We start from the raw sequence: 18966 nt of genomic DNA, 5'->3' as shown, positions 1-18966 counted from the left end.
GTGGCCTTTTACTGTGCTTTGTATCAGAGTTCTTAACAAGATTAATAAATTACCCCAGTCTTAATTTTTAAAAGATTTTTAAAGTATGTGTTTTCATTTTAAGAAACAAGGGGAGAGATTGTTGAGTTCTGTGGAAATAAATACACCTACATTATTTACAATATTTTGTGCAATTTACCTTACATAATCCCAAAGAATTTAAGTGATGTAAATTTTAGAGGGATTACTTTTGTCTTAACCTTCAAAATGCAGTCAGCAAGCTTCCAGCAACTATTTTTATGCATTCAGATGAAAAATTAGAAACATGCTAGGGAACTCTTGATAAGGATTATAGCCTTCCTTGGTAGGATCTTGGAACCTGCCTGGGTTTAAGGCCAATAACTACCATGTGAATTAGTCTCCAGGTAAAAACACTCTGAGGTTGCCTTTGTTTTTTAAAGAGCAGTTTATAATCTTAGCTTTCGAAGAGTGATTTAAACTACCTGTTTGTTAGGCCTGACTGGTAATTGAGCGGAGTGAGGCAGACCAGCACGCTGGGAAGCGGGTGGCCTCGTGCTCGACCACGCCCAAGTAACGCTGCCTTCCCGGCTTTGTGCCTTTGCGCACGCGCTGTGGAGCCCAACTTCGCCGCTAGGAGGCGCCGGGCCCTCTTCAGGTCGGCCCTTGGGGCGGTGCGTGTGGATGCGACGTCACCGCGCACGCCGCCTCTTGTTGCCGGGCAGCGATGGCGGCTACCCTGGAGTCCTCCGTGGAGGACCCACTGCGGAACTTTGTTCGAGTTTTGGAGAAGCGAGATGGCACAGTGTTACGACTGCAGCAGTATGGCTCTGGCGGCGTGGGCTGCGTTGTTTGGGATGCTGCCATTGTTCTCTCTAAGTACCTGGAAACGCCCGAGTTTTCCGGCGATGGGGCCCACGCTCTGAGCCGGCGGTCGGTGCTGGAACTGGGCTCTGGCACAGGGGCCGTGGGGCTCATGGCCGCTACCCTCGGGTAAGAGCTGGCAGGAGGGGGCGCCGCTTTGTTCGGGAAACCCCCCATGACTGGTTTACCATACTTGTGCCTACACCTCAACCCACCTTATTTTACAGGGCTGATGTTGTAGTCACAGATCTTGAAGAATTGCAAGATTTGCTGAAGATGAATATTAATATGAACGAGCATCTTGTCACTGGTTCTATTCAAGCCAAGGTACTGAAATGGTTTGTATGGCCTTTCAGCTTGTTTTAAGTAATGATTTGTAGTTTGCTTTAAATTGCATTTCACTAAAAGCATAGTTAATACGAAGGGGACTTTTCAGGCCTTGTTTATAAAAACTGTATTTTAAATTATTAAAGCAACAATTAAAATATTTGGTTGACATTTTTAAGGGGGGAAGAAATAGAAGACTTGTCTTCTCCACCAGACTACATACTGATGGCCGACTGCATATACTACGAAGAGGTAAGTACTCAGTGGAGCAAAGTGCCCTTCCTTTAGAAGTGGTACCATGACTGGTGGATTTCATAGTGCACATTTCTTCCCATTTTAACATCTCTAAATGCAGGATATTTGTCCTAAAGTTGATGACACAGTAAAGAGAAAATAAGTTTTAAGGAACTGTATATGTACACTCATGATAAACATATATACCTCTGAAACAGTTGAGAAAAGTGTCATGTGCATTTTACTAGAAGCTTCTGTAAGATCTTAAAAGGATTTTGCCATTTGGATGTTATGAAAAGCCAAGTTTTTTAAAGCTCTTCCTAGTGAATATGTTGACCATGACATTGAGAATTAAGTTGCTTTGTAAAGAATTCATTTTTCTGTGGCAAAATTATTCAGAATGATTTTTAAAAATCCGTTTGTATAGCATTGTGGGCATCACTCATTTTTAAAATAACGAGGGTTGAGCTAACTTACTTTCAAGGTATTGTCAGACTTGCCTTTGTGGGCAAAATCCTAAATTAAAATAGATTAAATAAAATTAATTTTTTAAGGGTGAAGTCAGTTCCATTTGTTTTCCCATGGGCATTCCAAAATGCAGTCACTTAACTCCTGTCTTTGGAAATTGAAATCAGTGTAATGGTTGATTACTTAAGAGAAGTTTACCAGTCATTAGTTACAGAGCTTTAACCACATGTACTTTGTTGGATTGATTCAAAGATGGATAAGTTGGAGGGGAATTATAGTTACCCTCCACTTCCCCTGCCCCCTTTTTATAGTAAAAATACAAATTTTTAAAAATCATAAATAAAAACTATATCCTTTTTTGGACAGTCTTTGGAGCCATTGTTGAAAACTCTAAAAGATCTTAGTGGATTTGAGACTTGTATTATATGTTGTTATGAACAACGAACCATGGGAAAAAATCCAGAAATTGAGAAAAAGTATTTTGAGGTAAGTACTGTACTAGATATGTTTTTGTACTGATTACCCTTCTGTGAGGCTGTATGTGACTGTGTGTTCAAGTATATTATGGTACTCTTGAGTGGGGAAAACATTCTGGTTGTATGAACCCAAGGAGAGGATCTTTCATTGCCCACCGTTCTATTAAGACTTCCGCTTTTTTCATCTTTTCTAATCCTTTATTTCTTTTTCTTTCTAATTAGGTGATCTAATATTTAGAGAACAATCTAAAATAATGTTTTTTTTTTTTAATTTTTTTTTTCCACGTTCTTTATTTATTTTTGGGACAGAGAGAGACAGAGCATGAACGGGGGAGGGGCAGAGAGAGAGGGAGACACAGAATTGGAAACAGGCTCCAGGCTCCGAGCCATCAGCCCAGAGCCCGACGCGGGGCTCGAACTCACGGACCGCGAGATCGTGACCTGGCTGAAGTCGGACGCTTAACCGACTGCGCCACCCAGGCGCCCCTAAAATAATGTTTCTTGATTAAACACTGTGCTAGCTTTGGGGAACATATTGATGTATGTATTACTTTTGGAGTATACATCATGGAAACATTGGTATGTGATATGTTTTTACCTCTGTGGTTTTCTCTGTTTTTATGAAAGCTTTGACCAAGATATCGTACCTGCTTTTTTTTTTTTTTTTTTAAGTTTACTTATTTATTTTGAGAGAGAGTGAGCAGGGGAGAGGCAGAGAGAGAGTGAGAGAGAGAATCACAAGCAGGCTCCCTGCTGTCAGGGCAGAGCCCAGCATGGGGCTGAATCCCAAGAACCCATGAACTGTGAAATCATGACCTGAGCTGAAATCAAGAGTCAGACACTTAACTGACTGAGCCACCCACGTGTCCTGGAAGAAAATCTGTCTGCTTTCAGTTTCTTCCCCTTCCCCTCCCCCTCCCCCTCCCCCTCCCCCTCTCCCTTTTTTTTACTTTTTACTTTGAAATAAAGATTCACACAAAGTTGCAAGAGTAGTACATAGAGTCCCATGTATCTTTACCCATCTTCCCCTGATTGTCACCCAAACGCTTTTGATGGGCAAAAATCCATCACTTTACAAGTGACTCCTCTTGAGGGTACATCTACACAGCCCTGAAAGGACTACTTTACTTAAATGAGAAAACAAATATATGACTCTGCCTCAGATATGTGCTAAAATGGTTTATATTTTTCTTGACAATTAAAGTTAATGACCTTTTGAGAGTATAATTGAGAATTTTATATTGCTAAACTGTTTCAGTTGAATTAAAACACATGTACAATGCACATATATCCAGTGCTCGGCTCACTTTTTCATGTGTATACACCCAAGCAACCACCACCCTACATAAAGCTGCAGAACACTTTTACGACCTCAGAAGGCTCCTACATGCCCTTCCCTAGTCAGTACTCTAAAATTAACCATCATTCTGACTTCTGTCACCACAGGACACTTCATATTACTGAATTTAAAGTATATCTCTTTTAAATTTATAGCTACTCCAACTAGACTTTGACTTTGAAAAAATTCCTTTGGAGAAACATGATGAAGAATATCGAAGCGAAGATATTCATATTTTATACATCAGAAAGAAAAAACCGGTAAATATATTCCTAGCTCCTTTATCCTCTGAGGAGATTTCATTAGCTGAGCATGGTCTCTGAGCTAATGTGTGGTGTAGATGTTGATTGTGATGTGGGGAAACTGCTCTGATAACTCACTGAACTAAGGCACTTTCAGTGTTAAGATAATCTCCCTGGCCTTGGATTCTTCCTTTAAAATTAGGCAGGCTGCTTTTATAAAGGTCCTTTCCATCTGTAAATAATAGAGATTTATAATTGGGCATCAGCTTAAGCAAGGAACTCAGCTATTTATAAGTTTGTATTGTCTCTTATTAGTTCTGACTTTTGTGAACTTTCTCCAGTCATTCAAAATTTGTTTTAAATTTATTTATTTTGAGTGAGTGAGGGAGGGGCAGAGAGAGAGGGAGAGAGAAAATTCCAAGCAGGCTCTGCACTGTTGTCAGCACAGAGCCCAACTCGTGGCTCAAACTCACAAACTGTGAGATCATGACCTGAGCCGAAGTTGGATGCTTAACTGACTGAGCCACCCAGGCGCCCCAAATTCTTTTAAATTGTCAGAGTAAAATATAATAAGGTAGGTCTGTACAGTAAATAAAAATGCACTCTGTTAAATAGAATTTATGTATGTTTCCCTTTTTTGTTGCTTTCTTTACCTGTTACAGTAATTATATTTTATGCAAGTTGCCTCTGTGATGCCTAGAGTTTGAACCTGCAGAAAGGAAGAATTGTGTCTCATCCATTTTTGTATCACCTTCTGTATATGTGACTAGTATAAAGCAAAGACATGGTCAAGTTTATGCATTAAAGATGCTTAATTTAGTAAATCCCACTTGTTTCTGTTCTCTTTGCTTTGATTGAATTTGTTGAATTTGTTGATGAAGTTTTCCCATTATGTGAATTCTAGCCAAAAGCAAATAACTTGCAATTTGGGAGACCAAGGCTAGGTGTTAGGACTATAAAGAAAGAGGACTAGTGGGGTTAGTAATTCAGATCTACTAACTTTTATTTGGCATGGTGCTGGAGATATAAAGATAATTTAAAAATGTTTTAGGTCTTAAGGAATGTGGTTTTAGCTCAGGCTGTTGTACAGGGTTTTTGTTTGTTTAAAGGTTTATTTTTAGGGGTACCTGGGTGGCTCAGTGGTTAAGCATCCAACTGTTGATTTCAGCTCGTGTCACAATCTCATGGTTTGTGAAATTGAGCCCTGCATCAGGCTCTGTGCTGATAGCACGGAGCCCGCTTGGGATTCTCTCTCTCCCTCTCTCTCTGCCCCTCCCCAGCTCACGTTCTCCCTGTCTCCCTCAGAATAAATATTTAAAAGAAGAAGAAAAAAAAGATTTATTTTTGAGTAATCTCTGCACCCACCATGGGGCTCAAACTTATAATACCGAGATCAGGAGTCACATGCTCTACCAACTGAGCCAGCCAGGTGTCCTTGTGGTGTAGTTTTGAAAGTAGGATTTTTTTGAGACATAAAGATTTTGTGTTTCCTAAATGTACAGGCTTCCTTTTTTTTTCCCCCAAAGAATCACTTTTTTTTTTTTAATTGTTAATTATTACAGAGCACAAGCAGGGGTCGGGGAAGAGAAATCCCACAAGCATGAGCAGGGGAGGGGCAAAGCAAGAGGGAAAGTGAATCCCTAGTGGGCTCCACACTGGGGCCCAATAGGCTTGATCTCACAGCTGTGAGATCATGACCTAAGCTGAAATCAAGAGTCAGAAGCTCAATCAACTGAGCCACCCAGGGGCCCTGAGAGAGAGAGAGAGAGAGAGAGAGAGAGAGAGAGAGAGAGAGAGAGAGAGAATGAATCTTAAGCTCCACACTCAGTGCAGAGCCTGATGCAGGATTCAATCCCACAACCCTGGGATCATGACCTGAGTAGCTCAAGAGTCCAATGATCAACCCACTGAACCACCCAGATGCCCCAGAATCAGTTTCTTTTGAAAAAGTTGGTAACATTCACACACCATAAAATTCACCCTTTTAAAATGTACAATGCACTGGTTTTATAGTATACTCACAGAGTTGCACAGCTGTCACCACTTTTTAATTCTAAACATTTTTATCACCTCACAAAGAAACCCCATACCTATTAGCAGTCACTTCCTATTCCTGCCTCTCCCTAGCCCTTGGCAACCACCAGTCTGTTCTCTATGGATTTTCCTATTCTGAACATTTCATATAAATGGAACCACACACTGTGTGGCTTCCTGTATCTGGCTTCTAACAGCACAGTGTTTTTAAGGTTTACCCATGTTGGAGCCTACATCATCAGCACTTAACTCCTTACAGTTTAAGTATAATATGTTTTTTTAAATATAGTTTTAATGTTTCTTTGCATGCATATACTACACCTTATCCATTCATCACTTGATAGGCATTTCAGTCGTTTTCACTTTTTGGCTATAATGAATAATACTATTATGAGTATTCATGTGAGAATTTTTGTGTGATCTGTGTTTTCAGATCTCTTGGGTATGTACCTTAGAGTAGAATTGCTGGGTTATATGGGAATTCTGTTTAACTTTTTGAGGAATTAATAAACTGTATTCCAAAGCTGCTGTATCACTTTACGTTCCCACCAACAATAGCTGAGGGTTCTAGTTTCTTTGTATCCTCACCAACACTTGTCATTGTCAATTTTTTGATTCTAGCCATCTTAGTAGGTATGAAGTGGTATCTCATTGTGGTTTTTATTTTCATTTCCCAAGTAACTAATGATGTTGAATATCTTTTCATGTACTTACTGGCCATTTGTATATCTTTACAAAAGTACTTTGCCTGTTTTTAAATTGGGTTGTCTTTTTATTGTTGAGTTATAACAGTTCTTTATATATTCTGGATACTAGACCCTTACCAGAACGTGACTTCCAAATACTTTCTCTCATTCTGTGAGTTGTCTTTTTGTTTTCTTGATAGTATGTCCTTTGAAGCACAGAGCTTTTTAATTTTGATGATGTCCAGTGTATGTCATTTTTCTTTGGTTGCTTGCATTTAGGTATCAGCAACGAACCATCTCCAAAAATTATGCATGGCTATTCCTTTGAATTGCATTTAGCCATTACTAGGCATATTACCTAGTATTAAGTACCCAGTAAGTACTTAAAGTTTCTTTTTAGAAAGCCTCTTTAAAATTTTAAAGTTTCTTTTTTTTTTTTTCTTATAGAAATCTCCATCGTGAAATCTTTAGTCATCTTACCCAAGTCTCTAACAACCTGGGTAAGCTAAAGATGTGAGTGGAGCATGTGAATACAGCATGGGAAGATTGTGTTCACAGATTATTCCAGCATGTCCGTAGAGATTTGATATATAAATGAAAACTACCATGGGCTGCCTGCAATTCGAAAAATGATTACTGACTGCCTGCCTGCCATTGGGCCTGAAATCCAACTTAGTTTACTTTTAGCTCAGCATCAGGTTCTGCTTAAAAGAAAATTGCATATCAGTCACTCCTCAAATGAAAATAGGTATTGCGATTTGCCAAAGTCTGCCAGAAATAAACAGTGAAGCAGCATAACCATGACTTGGTGTATCTTCAGGAAACCAGGGATAAATTGATCCAATTTCTAAAGAGAGACATCTATTACTATGTAATTATGTTTAAATTGAAACTAGTAAAATTTAGTTGTCTTCAAGATAGATAAACCTAAAAAAAGATTTTTATTTTAACATAATTCTGCAGTGGTTTTATATATACCTTCCACTTCATTGCTGTTATTAAGATAGCTTTAGTGTTTAAATTTTCTTTTATTAAAAAAAAAACCAAACAAAAATACTGTTTTCTATATTTAAATTAGCCAAAGTTTTATTCTTTTCCTCCACCATACATGTCTATGTGAGTTGGATAGTAAATTATACTGTAATGAGTTGGTAAGAATGAAAGTAAGAAATCAGGAGTGGGGAAAGGTATCTTTACAGAATCTTCCATTTGAGAATGGAGTGAGAATAAAAAGCCCACTTTCAGGCTTGTGCACTTATGTGGCTCTTGCACTTCTCCTTGTGTGTATCTTCTAGGAAAATGACTAAAATCACTGCTGTTTTTACATGGAACAGAGAAAGGTTTTTAAGTAACTACACATGTAGTTCTGTATACATTTAGCAAATGATTTTGGTTCTGTGTCGTCTGTTTTATGTTAGTGATGGTAATCATCTGCTCAGACTCGGATCTATCAAGGACTTCGGTCATACCAGTTGTGAAGAGTAATACTAACTGGATGGGATTCTGGTATTTACAGGCATTGGTGCTTGGTGGCACATTTTATGTATTAAAATAAACATTGTTTTTGAGACCCTGTGATTTTGTGAATGTTTCAGAGATAGTTTTGAAGAAAATGAATGTCTAAAGCAGGCTTTCCAGAAAAAGAACCATTCTTTCCTCCAGGCTTCCTTCAGTCTTTAAAATTTGTTTTGCTGTTCTTTCTCAAAATACATTGTTCATACTGCCCTTAGCATTTTATTAAGCAGTTTACTAAACAGTGTAAACTAAATATATGATACTTTGTTAGTTACAGATAGCACCAGTTATTATCAGTGAAGTCTATTTAGCCTTTTCGGTAACGTTGTAGAACTTGTAAAAGTAAGTCTGACGTTGACCAGCTATAGTGATCCACCCAGATTCCTCAGATCCCTGTTCACCCTCCTCCCCTGTTCACTATGCTTCTAATACTCAGTACCTCCAGGTCTTCGGCCTGAAGTGCTCCTTGACATTTCTGTATGAAAGCCCAGCTCCTTTACCTCACATAGGTGTACGTTTACACTCCGGAACTCTCTGGAGGAGCTGGGTTGAGGTCAGCCTCTACAGCTTGGTCAGAATCACCCCTTTGCTTGGGCGTGCTTCCTTCCCTGTCCTATTCCCACTCCTTCTTACTTCCTTAATAAGTCATTCGCATACATTCATTGACATCTGTTCCAGAGAACTGACGTAAGTTACTGACTGCAGATTTAACTAATTTGTAACATTAAATCATGGGATTTTTCTTTTCCTATTCTGGAGTAAGACCAAAACAGAGACTAAAAGGTACCAAGGTAGCAAGTCTCCACGTTGTAAGATCAGGGCACCACTGGTGGTTAGGACCCATGAGCGCTCCAGGGCTTACCGAGGGCTGCCAGTTTGTGGAACGCCCTGTCCCGAACCACCATTCCACAGACAGCTGGGAGGCTAGGGAGAGGCAGTGTTGGGGAATGGGATTTAGTCCTTTGGGCTGTCATGAGAGAAGGGACAGGGAGCATCTGTACTCAGAAACCACGAGAGGGAGGCCTAAGGGAACAATTCAGGATGCCTTTAAGAAGGGAACCCAGCATTTTCTCCACCTGGTTGGATTTGTGTTTACTCAGCAGGTTAGCATATCTGTGTTGCTATTCCAGAGCACAGGAATAGAATTGGAGGGTGGGGGCTGTCAGGCAGAGAGGTATTAAAGATGGGTCCTGTCAGCCTAAGAGTTGGAGGCTGAAGGACGTGTGCAGTCACATGAGGAAGTTCAGGGGTAGGTGCTATAAATGAGAGAGGTGTGATGCCAGGGACTGGGGATCAGCCAGAATGCAGCCAACTCTCAAACCTCCAGGGACTGCCAGGGCTGGGTTGCAGGGGAGGGGAAGGAGGGGTTGCCACTGTGCACCGTGAAACCCACAGGCCCGTTATCAGCATGCAGTTGTCACCAATTAGGGAGCCCCTTTTGTAAGCAGTGATTCTCAAACTAGGCTGCATGTGGAATCACCTAGAAAATTAAAAGCAAACAAAAACCATGTTCAGGTACCAGTTCAATTAAGTAAGAGGCATGGCATTTTTGTCAAAGGGCTCCAGGTGGTTTGGGTGTTTGGTCTAAATTGGGAACCACTGCGTTCCAGCATCTACTTCCCAAGAGAAAGAGAGCAGAGAAAAAGGAGGAGAAATAAGAAAACAACCCATCCATGATTAGAGTGGGCCTGTACTGCATAGGGAAGGAAAGAGCTTTGAATGCAATGTGGACTGGTCTGTGAACTAGGGTTTAAACAGGACTGAACTTTAGAAACTATTTACCTGAAAATTTAGAGAATCCGGCAAGGGGAAAGTGATGCTACTCAAGAGGAAGGGGGAGGGGAGTTCGATAGTTGGAAAAAGGAAATTGTTGCAGGTCAGTCTCCAATGACTTGAGTCTCCCCTGCATACCAGTTAAAACTAAAGTTTCTTGAGGTTGCATAACTTGAATCTCAATCAGGTATGGTTCATAACCAAAGTGTGATAAACTTGGGAGTGAAGTTAGGTTATTTTTAATTATTTTAGGAAATATTAATCCAGAATGATTGTTAGTGGGATTTTTTTTACACAGCTGCTGTCTTTTTCTTGCCAGATGATACCAAATGCAATATTATAACTCAGACTGTAAATGCTCTATTAATTTAAAGAAGCGTGGGTTATAGAAATAGGACTGTTGTTCTAAAGTTTCCCTGTAGATGGCATTGCTTGACTTTGTCTTTAAACAGTTTATAAAAAGAAAGTTGCTAAAATAGAATATTTTGAATTAGAATCACACTTGCATTTTAAAGGAGAACCAAATTAGATTTTAAAGAATAAACATAACCTGGGTGGCTCAGTTGGTAGAACATCCAACCCTTGATCTCAGGGTCATGAGTTCAAACTCTACATTGGGTGTGGAGCCTACTTAAAAATAAATAAAATAAACCTACCTATCATGAGTTGTTTTCCAGTATAACATGGTTGTCTTAGTATGTTTGGGCTGCTGGAACAAAATATCCCAGACTGGAAGGCTTATAAACAACAGAAATTTATTTCTCATGGTTCTGGAGGCTGGAAGTCCAAGATCAAGGCAGCTTCCAGGTCCAAGATCAACTTCCTCATAGGCAGCTGTCTTCTCATGGTAACTGCACATGGCAGAAGGGCCAAAGGATCCCCCTGGGGTCTCTTTTATAGGGCACTGATCCCACTTTTGAGAGCTTCATCCTCACGACCTACTCATCTCTCAAATGCCCACCTCCAAATACCATCACATTGGGGGAGTAAGTTGTAACATAAGATTTTGGGCTGGGCCAGGTCCAACATTCAGACCATAACAACAGTGTAAGTAAAGTGGAATTTTTTCTTATAAAATTATATTTGATTTATCGTGATGTCTATCGCATTCTTTTTCTTTAAAGTTTATTCATTTTGAGAGAGCACTTGCACACAGTGAGGGAGGGGAAGAGAAAAGGAGAGAGAGAAAATCCCAAGCAGGCTTCACACTGTCGGTGCACAGCTTGATGCAGGGCTCAAGCCCGCTAACCATGAGATTATGACCTGAGACGAAGTCGGAAGCTTAGCTGATTGAGCCACCCAGGTGCCCCGATTGCATTCTGATATACCTTTTGAATTTCTGAGTGTTATTCCTAAAGCTACAGAAATTGCAATTCATAAACCATTTCCCTGCTATTGATATCTTCTGTGAAAGACATTTAAGAAACTAAATTAGTTGGTCAAGTTCTGAAAAATTGACCTTGAAAGTACCTTTTATATAATGCATGATTTTATGTTTGAGGTACTTGAACCTTCTAATTAATTTTAATTAGCTTTTCAAACCAGTGTACTTTCCTCACTAGAGTAATAAGTAGCTTTTGCATCACAAGACTGAAGCTCTGTCTGGCTGTACCATCGTCCTGTAGGCTTAGGCCAGCTTCTTGACATTCAGTTTCTCTTTCTCCTCAAGGAACATCAGGGTTTGAAAGAGTTTTTGATTTGTTGATAATAAACATTGTAAAAGTAGGATATTCAGTTCTCATACCATGGAGACCTTCAAGCTAATTCAAATACAGAAAAAAAATGTGGCAACAAAATCTGACTGAAAAGTAATGGAAAAGCAAAGTTTTCACTTTACATAGTTTTGAGTAAGAAAGCAGTGAATTCTCAAACCATTTACACCAGTTAGGTAGGTTAAAACTGTTGCATACTTGGAGTCATTTAAGACATTGTCTTAGGTTCTTAAGTATTAGTTGGAGTTTTGTGAAGATCTAGTGAGCCCATCAATTGTGAGATAGATTTTATGTAAATTTTTATTAACAAGATAGTTTCCAAACAATAGACTTAAAAATGTGTTAGAGCAAATTATCTCCATGATAATGTTTTTTTCATGCATTCTGAAAACCATGTGTCAGCACAGGCCTAGAGACCAGATTATCTTGGCTTGAATTCCCAGTTCTGCCATTTACTAGCTGTGTGACCTTGAGGAAGTTATTTAAACTCCATGTGCTTGATTTCTCATATGTAAGATGGGGATCATAATAGTATCCACCGAATAGTTTGCCATGGGGATTAAGTCAGTTTAATATGTGAAATGCACTCATGTGCCTGGCACGTAGTAAGTGTTCAGTATATATTGTGATTATAGTAGAGGTGGAATTACTTTACATGTAGGGACTAGAAAAATGTGTATGGTAGAAATCTATTTTTATCTATATGACAGTATAAAATCTGGACATCTGTTTGAGAGTATAGGATCCATGTAAACATCACTCCCCCATCATGGTGGGAATGGTGGTTGGGGTAGGAGGAGGTTGAGAGCACTGTTCCACAGCACTGTTATTTGAACACGTAAGCAATTTTAGAAAAAAGAAGAAAATGGACTGGAAGAAAAACATTTGTTTGCTGTTCGTGTTTGTTTGTTTGTTTTAATATTTTATTTATTTTTGAGAGAGTGTGTGAGTGGGAGAGCGGCAGAGAGGGAGACAGAGAATTCCAAGCAGGCTCCCTCTTGTCAGGGCAAAGCCCAACGTGGGGCTCGAACCCACAAACCATGTGGTTATGACCTGAGCCTAAGTAGGATGCTCCCACCAACTCAGCCACCCAAGGCACCCCTGTTTGCTATTCCTTTTAAGGTATTATTTTATTTTTTTTATTTTTTGAATATTTGTTTATTTTTGAGAGAGATGCAGAGAGACAGAGCATGAGCAGGGGAGGAGCAGAGAGAGGGAGACACAGAATCTGAAGCAGGCTCCAGGCTCTGAGCTGTCAGCACAGAGCCCAACATGGGGCTCAAACCCACAGCCTGGGCGATCATGACCTGATCCGAAGTCGGAAGCTTAACTGACAGAACCATCCAGGCGCCCCTCATTCTTATGGTTTTAAAGTATGTGCCATGGGCATTCAAAGGAATCCTCATTTCAAATAGAATTCCTCATTTCTAAATACAGGAGCCTGATCTTGCTGTCTGATGCTCCAGGATTAACATTCCACTTCCCTGGACTTTTAGCCACTTCTTCGCTCTGTGATTCTTATTATCTGTTCTTTATTTATTCTTTATCATCTGTTAAACTGAGACCAGTTAGGTAATAGGTAATTAAACGTATAGCAGCAGACCATTTTTCTGAAGTCTAGGACTTGATGTATCCACATAACTATTTTCAAAGTTTAGATGTATTAACTCTAAAAGCAAGGTGAGTACACTTCTGTAGCAGTTACCTCCCAGATGAACAGTTTTTTACCATGTCATGTGAATGATGGGTTCCAGGAGTTTAGCTTAACTAATCCCTCAAACTACCTGACTATGTACCAAGAGACAAGAATGAGAGAACGCAAAGGAATTGTATCTGCTTCCTCATCAGCCAGTGTAAAGAGGCACATGGGCCTACCTACATTTATTAAATTTCCAAGGTCTTTTTATTTTTAAGTGATGGAAAAGATTGTCATGAACCCTAAATAGGTGGTTTTAATTTTTAGGAGCATTTATTACTTACCTATAATGCACTAACTTATTTTGATGAAGAGTAATTTGCACTTTTTAATATTCACAAGGTTGAAAACTGACATTTGTTCCTTGCAGAGCAAAATTAAGACTTTTGGAAAAGAACTATTATAGATGTAGAGCTTACAGGCTTAAATGTTTGAATAGTTATCAGATTTCCTTCATGTTATTAGCTCTAATAAAGTATTACTGGCAGTCTTATTAAACCCTTGATGGATCAGTGCTTTTAAACACTTTTGAGTAATTTTTTTTAAGTTAACTTTTATTCCATTTTGTTAATTTACTGAAATCCAGGCATCAACAGGGTGAGTTTCAGGTCTACCTGTTGGCTCATCATTGCTTTAATAAATTAATAAATGATTGCTGGAGTTAAGAGTGTACAGTACAAACTTCCCACGTGTCCACATTCAGTACCTGACTTTGTTCTTTAGGAATCTGTCCTGAAAACCCGCTTGTACTGCAGTGCACGGTACAGCTGAGTATTGGGGTGCTCCAAATACAAATAGCATATTTTATCCAAAACTTAGATGAGAAGCTTTATCCTTACATTTAGAATGAGTGTAAAGAATAATCTCGTGGCATATAATTCACATCGAATGTAGGCCTGGTTTCTTGAAACTTAAAAACAGGAAAAACAAGTCACTCTCTCATGTGAGTGTGTTCATTGTTTAACCAGAGCATGTCTTTGGATTTCTGTGACGTTTATGAACGTAGGCACAAAAAATATGCTTTTAAAATAGCTATCTTCTTTCTAAATATTGTCACAAAGATTTTAAAAAATTTTTTGTTGTTCCAAAACTCTCTTTGCACTCTCAAGCGTGTATGTGACATCCACGTTCGTCTGTTACTCTGTTCGAAGTAAGTGGTTGTTAACCTGAGATCCCAGGGCAGAGGAGAGCCCAGCAGCAGCCTAGTATGGCCAATAGGAACAGAATTCCCCATTAGCCCTGGAAGACAGCTCCAGTTCCATTCTGTGTCCAGTCACTTTCCCTTTATGCACCCACGCTTGAACATTATTTTTCTCTTGAGAAAATCATTCACTTGATTACTACCTAATCTGGCTGTATGTCCTTGGGCAACTTGACCTCTCTTAATGTTAATGTCCCTTTCCATAAAATGAGAATGCTGCACACTGGCCGGCACTGAGGTGATGGTTAAACTAGATAATATATGGGCACGAGAGCAGGGAGGAAGGCTTCTCCTGAAAATTGAGACTGGTCAACTCTTGCAAACTGGAGAAGTGTGAAAGAAGTCATCCCAAGTAAACAACACATAACGTGGTCCAGGGGAAAACCAAGCCTCAGTTGTCAAAAAGAAGCGATTCTGTTTTGCAGTATGTCTATCCATTACTTTTATGTCCCACTCTGACTTTTTCACCTCCTCTCTAACTCCACCTTCATCACAGGAAGGGAGTAGGAGGTCATGGGGGAGAAGAAAAGAGGTTGCTCTTACCAAAACAAAAAACAAAAAAAAACCCAAAAAAACCCTGTAAGGCTTTAATAAGCTATTAGGCATTACTGGTTTGGTACTTCCCAGCAGAATGTAAAACCAAAATGAAACAGAGAAATAGCCTCTTGAAGCCATGAAGATCCCATTGCTGCAGACTAGCAGAAGCAGAATTTAGCAGAGAAGTTACTGGAGACTCTTCAAAATACTCTAAAGGGAACAGCAAGTGAAATGTGGCCTGTTGCTGTGCTTCCACATTTAACTGAAAGCTGAGGTCCCATATGTAAAGTATCTAGAATAACACCTGATGTAAAAGGATCCTCAAAACACTTAAGTTCTCTTCCCTTCTCCTATTATCAAATCCACCCTGCGTGGTTTCTATGAAACATTTGACACATTTTATTCAACTCTTTCAATTAGGTCCAGAAGCAGGAGCAAAACAGGTATCCCTTAGGTATCCAGTATACACATCAATACTCTGTTAGGTACTAGTGGCAAATAAATTGATAAAATGCGATCTATACCCTTCCTCATCCATAATGTGATAGGCATGCAAAAATAATTGCAACTCTGGGAGAAGTGCAATAATAAAGGTATGAATTAGCTACAGTGACTGTGCAAAGGAGGGTATAGTTAATTCTGCCCGGGTTGATCAGGAAAGATTTCATGAGGGACCATTGAGCTGATTCTTGAAGGATGAATTGGAATGCAGTGAGCAACCCGTCAGGTGCTCCAAACCAGCACCTTCAACTGCATCAAATGAGGTTTGGTGTTGTTGGAGCATAAGGTGTATAGATGACTGACTGGTAGGCAGGAGGGCAGGGGAAGGACATGGGGAGTCATATAGCACATTCAGGAGTGTAAGTTGAATTCTCTAAACAATGAGAAGATATTAAACGGGAAATTACTCAAGTGAAATCATTTTAGAAGGATCGTTCTGACACTAACCTCTAGGACAAAACATGAGGCCAAGAGATCAAGAAGGAGGCATTAAAATGGCCCAGCAGAGAGATGTTGGGGTGGAAGTAAGGGGCCTCAACTCAGGCAGTAGCAGTGAGAATGGACAGGATGGGATGGATTTGAGAGCCATTGTGGATGCAGGCAGAGCAAGAAATGACAAAGGTGACCATGGCGCATCCTGGTAGAGTCGGGGCCTCCACAGCCCACATAGTGCCCTTGTGCACATCAGATAAGATTCTTTTTCCTTAAAATACTTTGTATTGGGGCACCTGGGTGGCTCAGTCAGTTAAGCGTCCGACTTCGGCTCAGGTCATGATCTTGCAGTTTGTGAGTTCGAGCCCCATATCAGGCTCTGTGCTGACAGCTCAGAGCCTGGAGCCTGCTTCGGATTCTGTGTCTCCCTCTCTCTCTGACCCTCCCCTGTTCATGCTCTGTCTCTCTCTTTCTCTCAAAACTAAATAAATGTTAAAAAAATGTTTTTAATACTTTCTATTTGAAAAGTGTTGTAATATGTTAATTTTATCAGAACTAGAGATTTTACTGCCATCTACCAGAAAATTGTCATGTATACAAATTGTATAAATTTGGAATCAAATTATAATTAAAATTTTTTTTATTCAAAACAATATCCACAATGTGAATGGTGTCCCCTTTCAGTCGTGCTTTTTGCAGTACACAACCTGAACAACCACACATTGCAGCCCTGGTAAGGTATAATGTAATAGGCAGCTAAATATATAGGTTTGGGGGCACAGGAGAGGGTAGATAGTGAAAGGCAAGGTCTTATAGATCACTCCAAATGTATAGATTGAAGAAAACATCCAAGATAATATCCTGGGAAATATCTGAATTCAAAGAATAATTGGAAAGAAGGGAGCCAATGAAAGAGAAATCTTGGAAATGTCTTTTTCCTTGGCCTCAGGAACAGGCAGTTCTCAATTTAAATGATTTGATGGTCATATAACTCCTATTTGTGTATTTCAAACACCAAGATCTCTAACCTGCCTTTCATGTGCCAAGTTCAGATTCTGTACCTCTGTCCCCAAATCAACGTAGTAATTAATGCTTACTGGTCAATAGTTTCATTGCAGCACAGCAAATAATTATTTTAATACTTGGTCCACATGCTATAAAAATGAGAGAAAACCCAAAAGAGAATATGGTGTTACTAATGATAGGATGCTTAGGTCTCAAATTAATGCAACTTAGACCAGAGTGGAAATACTGGTTCTCAGAAAGCTGTAAATCTTTAGCATCCATGGCTGCTCATTGGACTGAGTTTGGTTGTGAGTTCACTGTAAAAAGGATCAAGGAAAATGTGAAATAAAGAGTACAGAGCCAACACTGGAAATCTTGATGTTGACCATGGAGATCTAATTCATTTTCTCTTTGGGAATGGAACTCCCTTCCTGTTTGACTTCAGTAGGTTCTACTTTCTCCTTCTGCCCAGCGTCTGGCGGCTCCTTCTCAGTCACCATCCTGAGTCCCTGTTCCTTCTCTGTTGCCTGCCTCGCGATTGCCCAGACTTCTGTCCTTCGACAGCTCACTTCTACATACTCTCCTTCATGGATGGTGCAGTTCTCGTGATTCCAACCACAAGCTCATTGGAGATTCTCTCTCTGTCTTGACCTCTGGCTCTGCCCCTTCTCCTAGGCTCCGGCCTCGCCTCTTAGCTGCTTGCCTGATCTCCTCCTCTGCTTGCTCAAGCAGCAGTAGGTCCATTTCAAGCAAAATCTCTGCCATTTAGACTCTCCTGCCTTGTTTTCTAGTTTTACTAATAGTATCATTCTCACATGGTCTTTAATTCTTTCTGCCTCTACATAAAACTGGAGTATCTTAGGATGCCCTATCAGAGAGACTCACTGTCTTTGTCCCCTTTCTGTTTTTACTGCCACCACCTCAGATCGGGCCTCATTACCTCTAATTTATGCTCCCACTTGGAGTATCTTTCCACACACATCTGTGCAAACAGTGGTGGGAGAGCACTGTCCTAATTTGGGAATTCCAAACCGTTCATCCTCCTGCTCGGAAACCTCCCCAGAGCCTGCTAGGTTAAGCAGAAACTCCCTGCCAGGTGTTCAGTACCCTTTACAATACATCTTCTGCTTGCCTCTTGCTCTCTTACCAAAGTTTCTGGATATACATACAGTGTGTTTTCCTGCTTCTGTCTTTACTCATTATCTTTCCACGTAGTGACCGATTGTAGCAATACCTTCTGTCCTCCAGCAGACCTTCTCCCAACTGTCTGATAAAGACCAAATGGCTAAGAAGAACCCACTGCACTGACCCCTCTGCCCACCCTGTAACCAAACCCTGTCCAATCACAGTGTAGGGATGGGTGTCACATGACCCAGGCTAACCCCAAAGAGCCCTCCTGGATCAGAAGCACTTCTTTTCTAGGATAGCTAATGCTAATGATAAAGTAAGCCTTGAGCTACCCAAGAATAAAGGCCAACACAGAGGGAAGCAGAGTCCAGAAGCAGAAAGAGAAATTGGGATTCACTTTGAGCCTCTGGAACTAGTCACACCTAAAGCCAGCTATACTTTCTGGACTCTCCAGTTATATGACCTTGTTAGCTTTGGTTTGGGATCAGGTTCCTTTCCCTGTAGTGGAGCAGGTCCTAACTGGTGGAGTGTTCAAGTCTTTCTGCTCTTTAAACCCGACTCCTATCTTAAGATCCTTTTCTTTTTTTAAATTTTTTTTTTCAACGTTTATTTATTTTTGGGACAGAGAGAGACAGAGCATGGACGGGGGAGGGGCAGAGAGAGAGGGAGTCACAGAATCGGAAACAGGCTCCAGGCTCTGAGCCATCAACCCAGAGCCCGACGCGGGGCTCGAACTCACGGACCGCGAGATCGTGACCTGGCTGAAGTCGGACGCTTAACCGACTGCGCCACCCAGGCG

The 18966-nt window shown here is 40.3% G+C and overlaps 1 protein-coding gene across 3 annotated transcripts; it reads left to right on the top strand.

Annotated features, from left to right (window-relative positions):
- The first annotated feature begins 195 nt into the window (after positions 1-195).
- VCPKMT (valosin containing protein lysine methyltransferase) lies at positions 196-8237 on the top strand. 3 transcript variants are annotated; one of them, XM_047862141.1, is made up of 6 exons: positions 196-990; positions 1089-1199; positions 1368-1440; positions 2257-2376; positions 3861-3965; positions 7115-8237. In XM_047862141.1, the coding sequence occupies exons 1-6, from the start codon at positions 725-727 to the stop codon at positions 7127-7129; spliced, it is 690 nt and encodes a 229-aa protein (XP_047718097.1). In that variant the 5' UTR covers positions 196-724; the 3' UTR covers positions 7130-8237. The 3 variants fall into 3 exon arrangements, with proteins under 3 accessions (XP_047718097.1, XP_047718098.1, XP_047718096.1); XM_047862142.1 differs by lacking the exon at positions 7115-8237 and adding an exon at positions 4610-5115; XM_047862140.1 differs by lacking the exon at positions 7115-8237 and having other exon boundaries at positions 3861-4356.
- Positions 8238-18966: the final 10729 nt, after the last annotated feature.

Source organism: Prionailurus viverrinus, chromosome B3 (genome assembly GCF_022837055.1).
Source record: "Prionailurus viverrinus isolate Anna chromosome B3, UM_Priviv_1.0, whole genome shotgun sequence".
Lineage (NCBI taxonomy): Eukaryota > Metazoa > Chordata > Mammalia > Carnivora > Felidae > Prionailurus > Prionailurus viverrinus.
The sequence above is the reverse complement of the archived record's forward strand: the minus strand, read 5'-3'. Positions and strand labels throughout refer to the sequence as shown.

What these genes read in the sequence shown, in the direction of transcription:
- VCPKMT (XM_047862140.1), top strand. Translation starts at nt 725, where the DNA reads ATGGCGGCTACCCTGGAGTCCTCCGTGGAGGACCCACTGCGGAACTTT. An exon ending in ACTGCATATACTACGAAGAG is followed by an intron (nt 1,441 to 2,256) that starts GTAAGTACTCAG and finishes TTTTTTGGACAG; the next exon opens with TCTTTGGAGCCATTGTTGAA. An exon ending in TTGAGAAAAAGTATTTTGAG is followed by an intron (nt 2,377 to 3,860) that starts GTAAGTACTGTA and finishes TTAAATTTATAG; the next exon opens with CTACTCCAACTAGACTTTGA.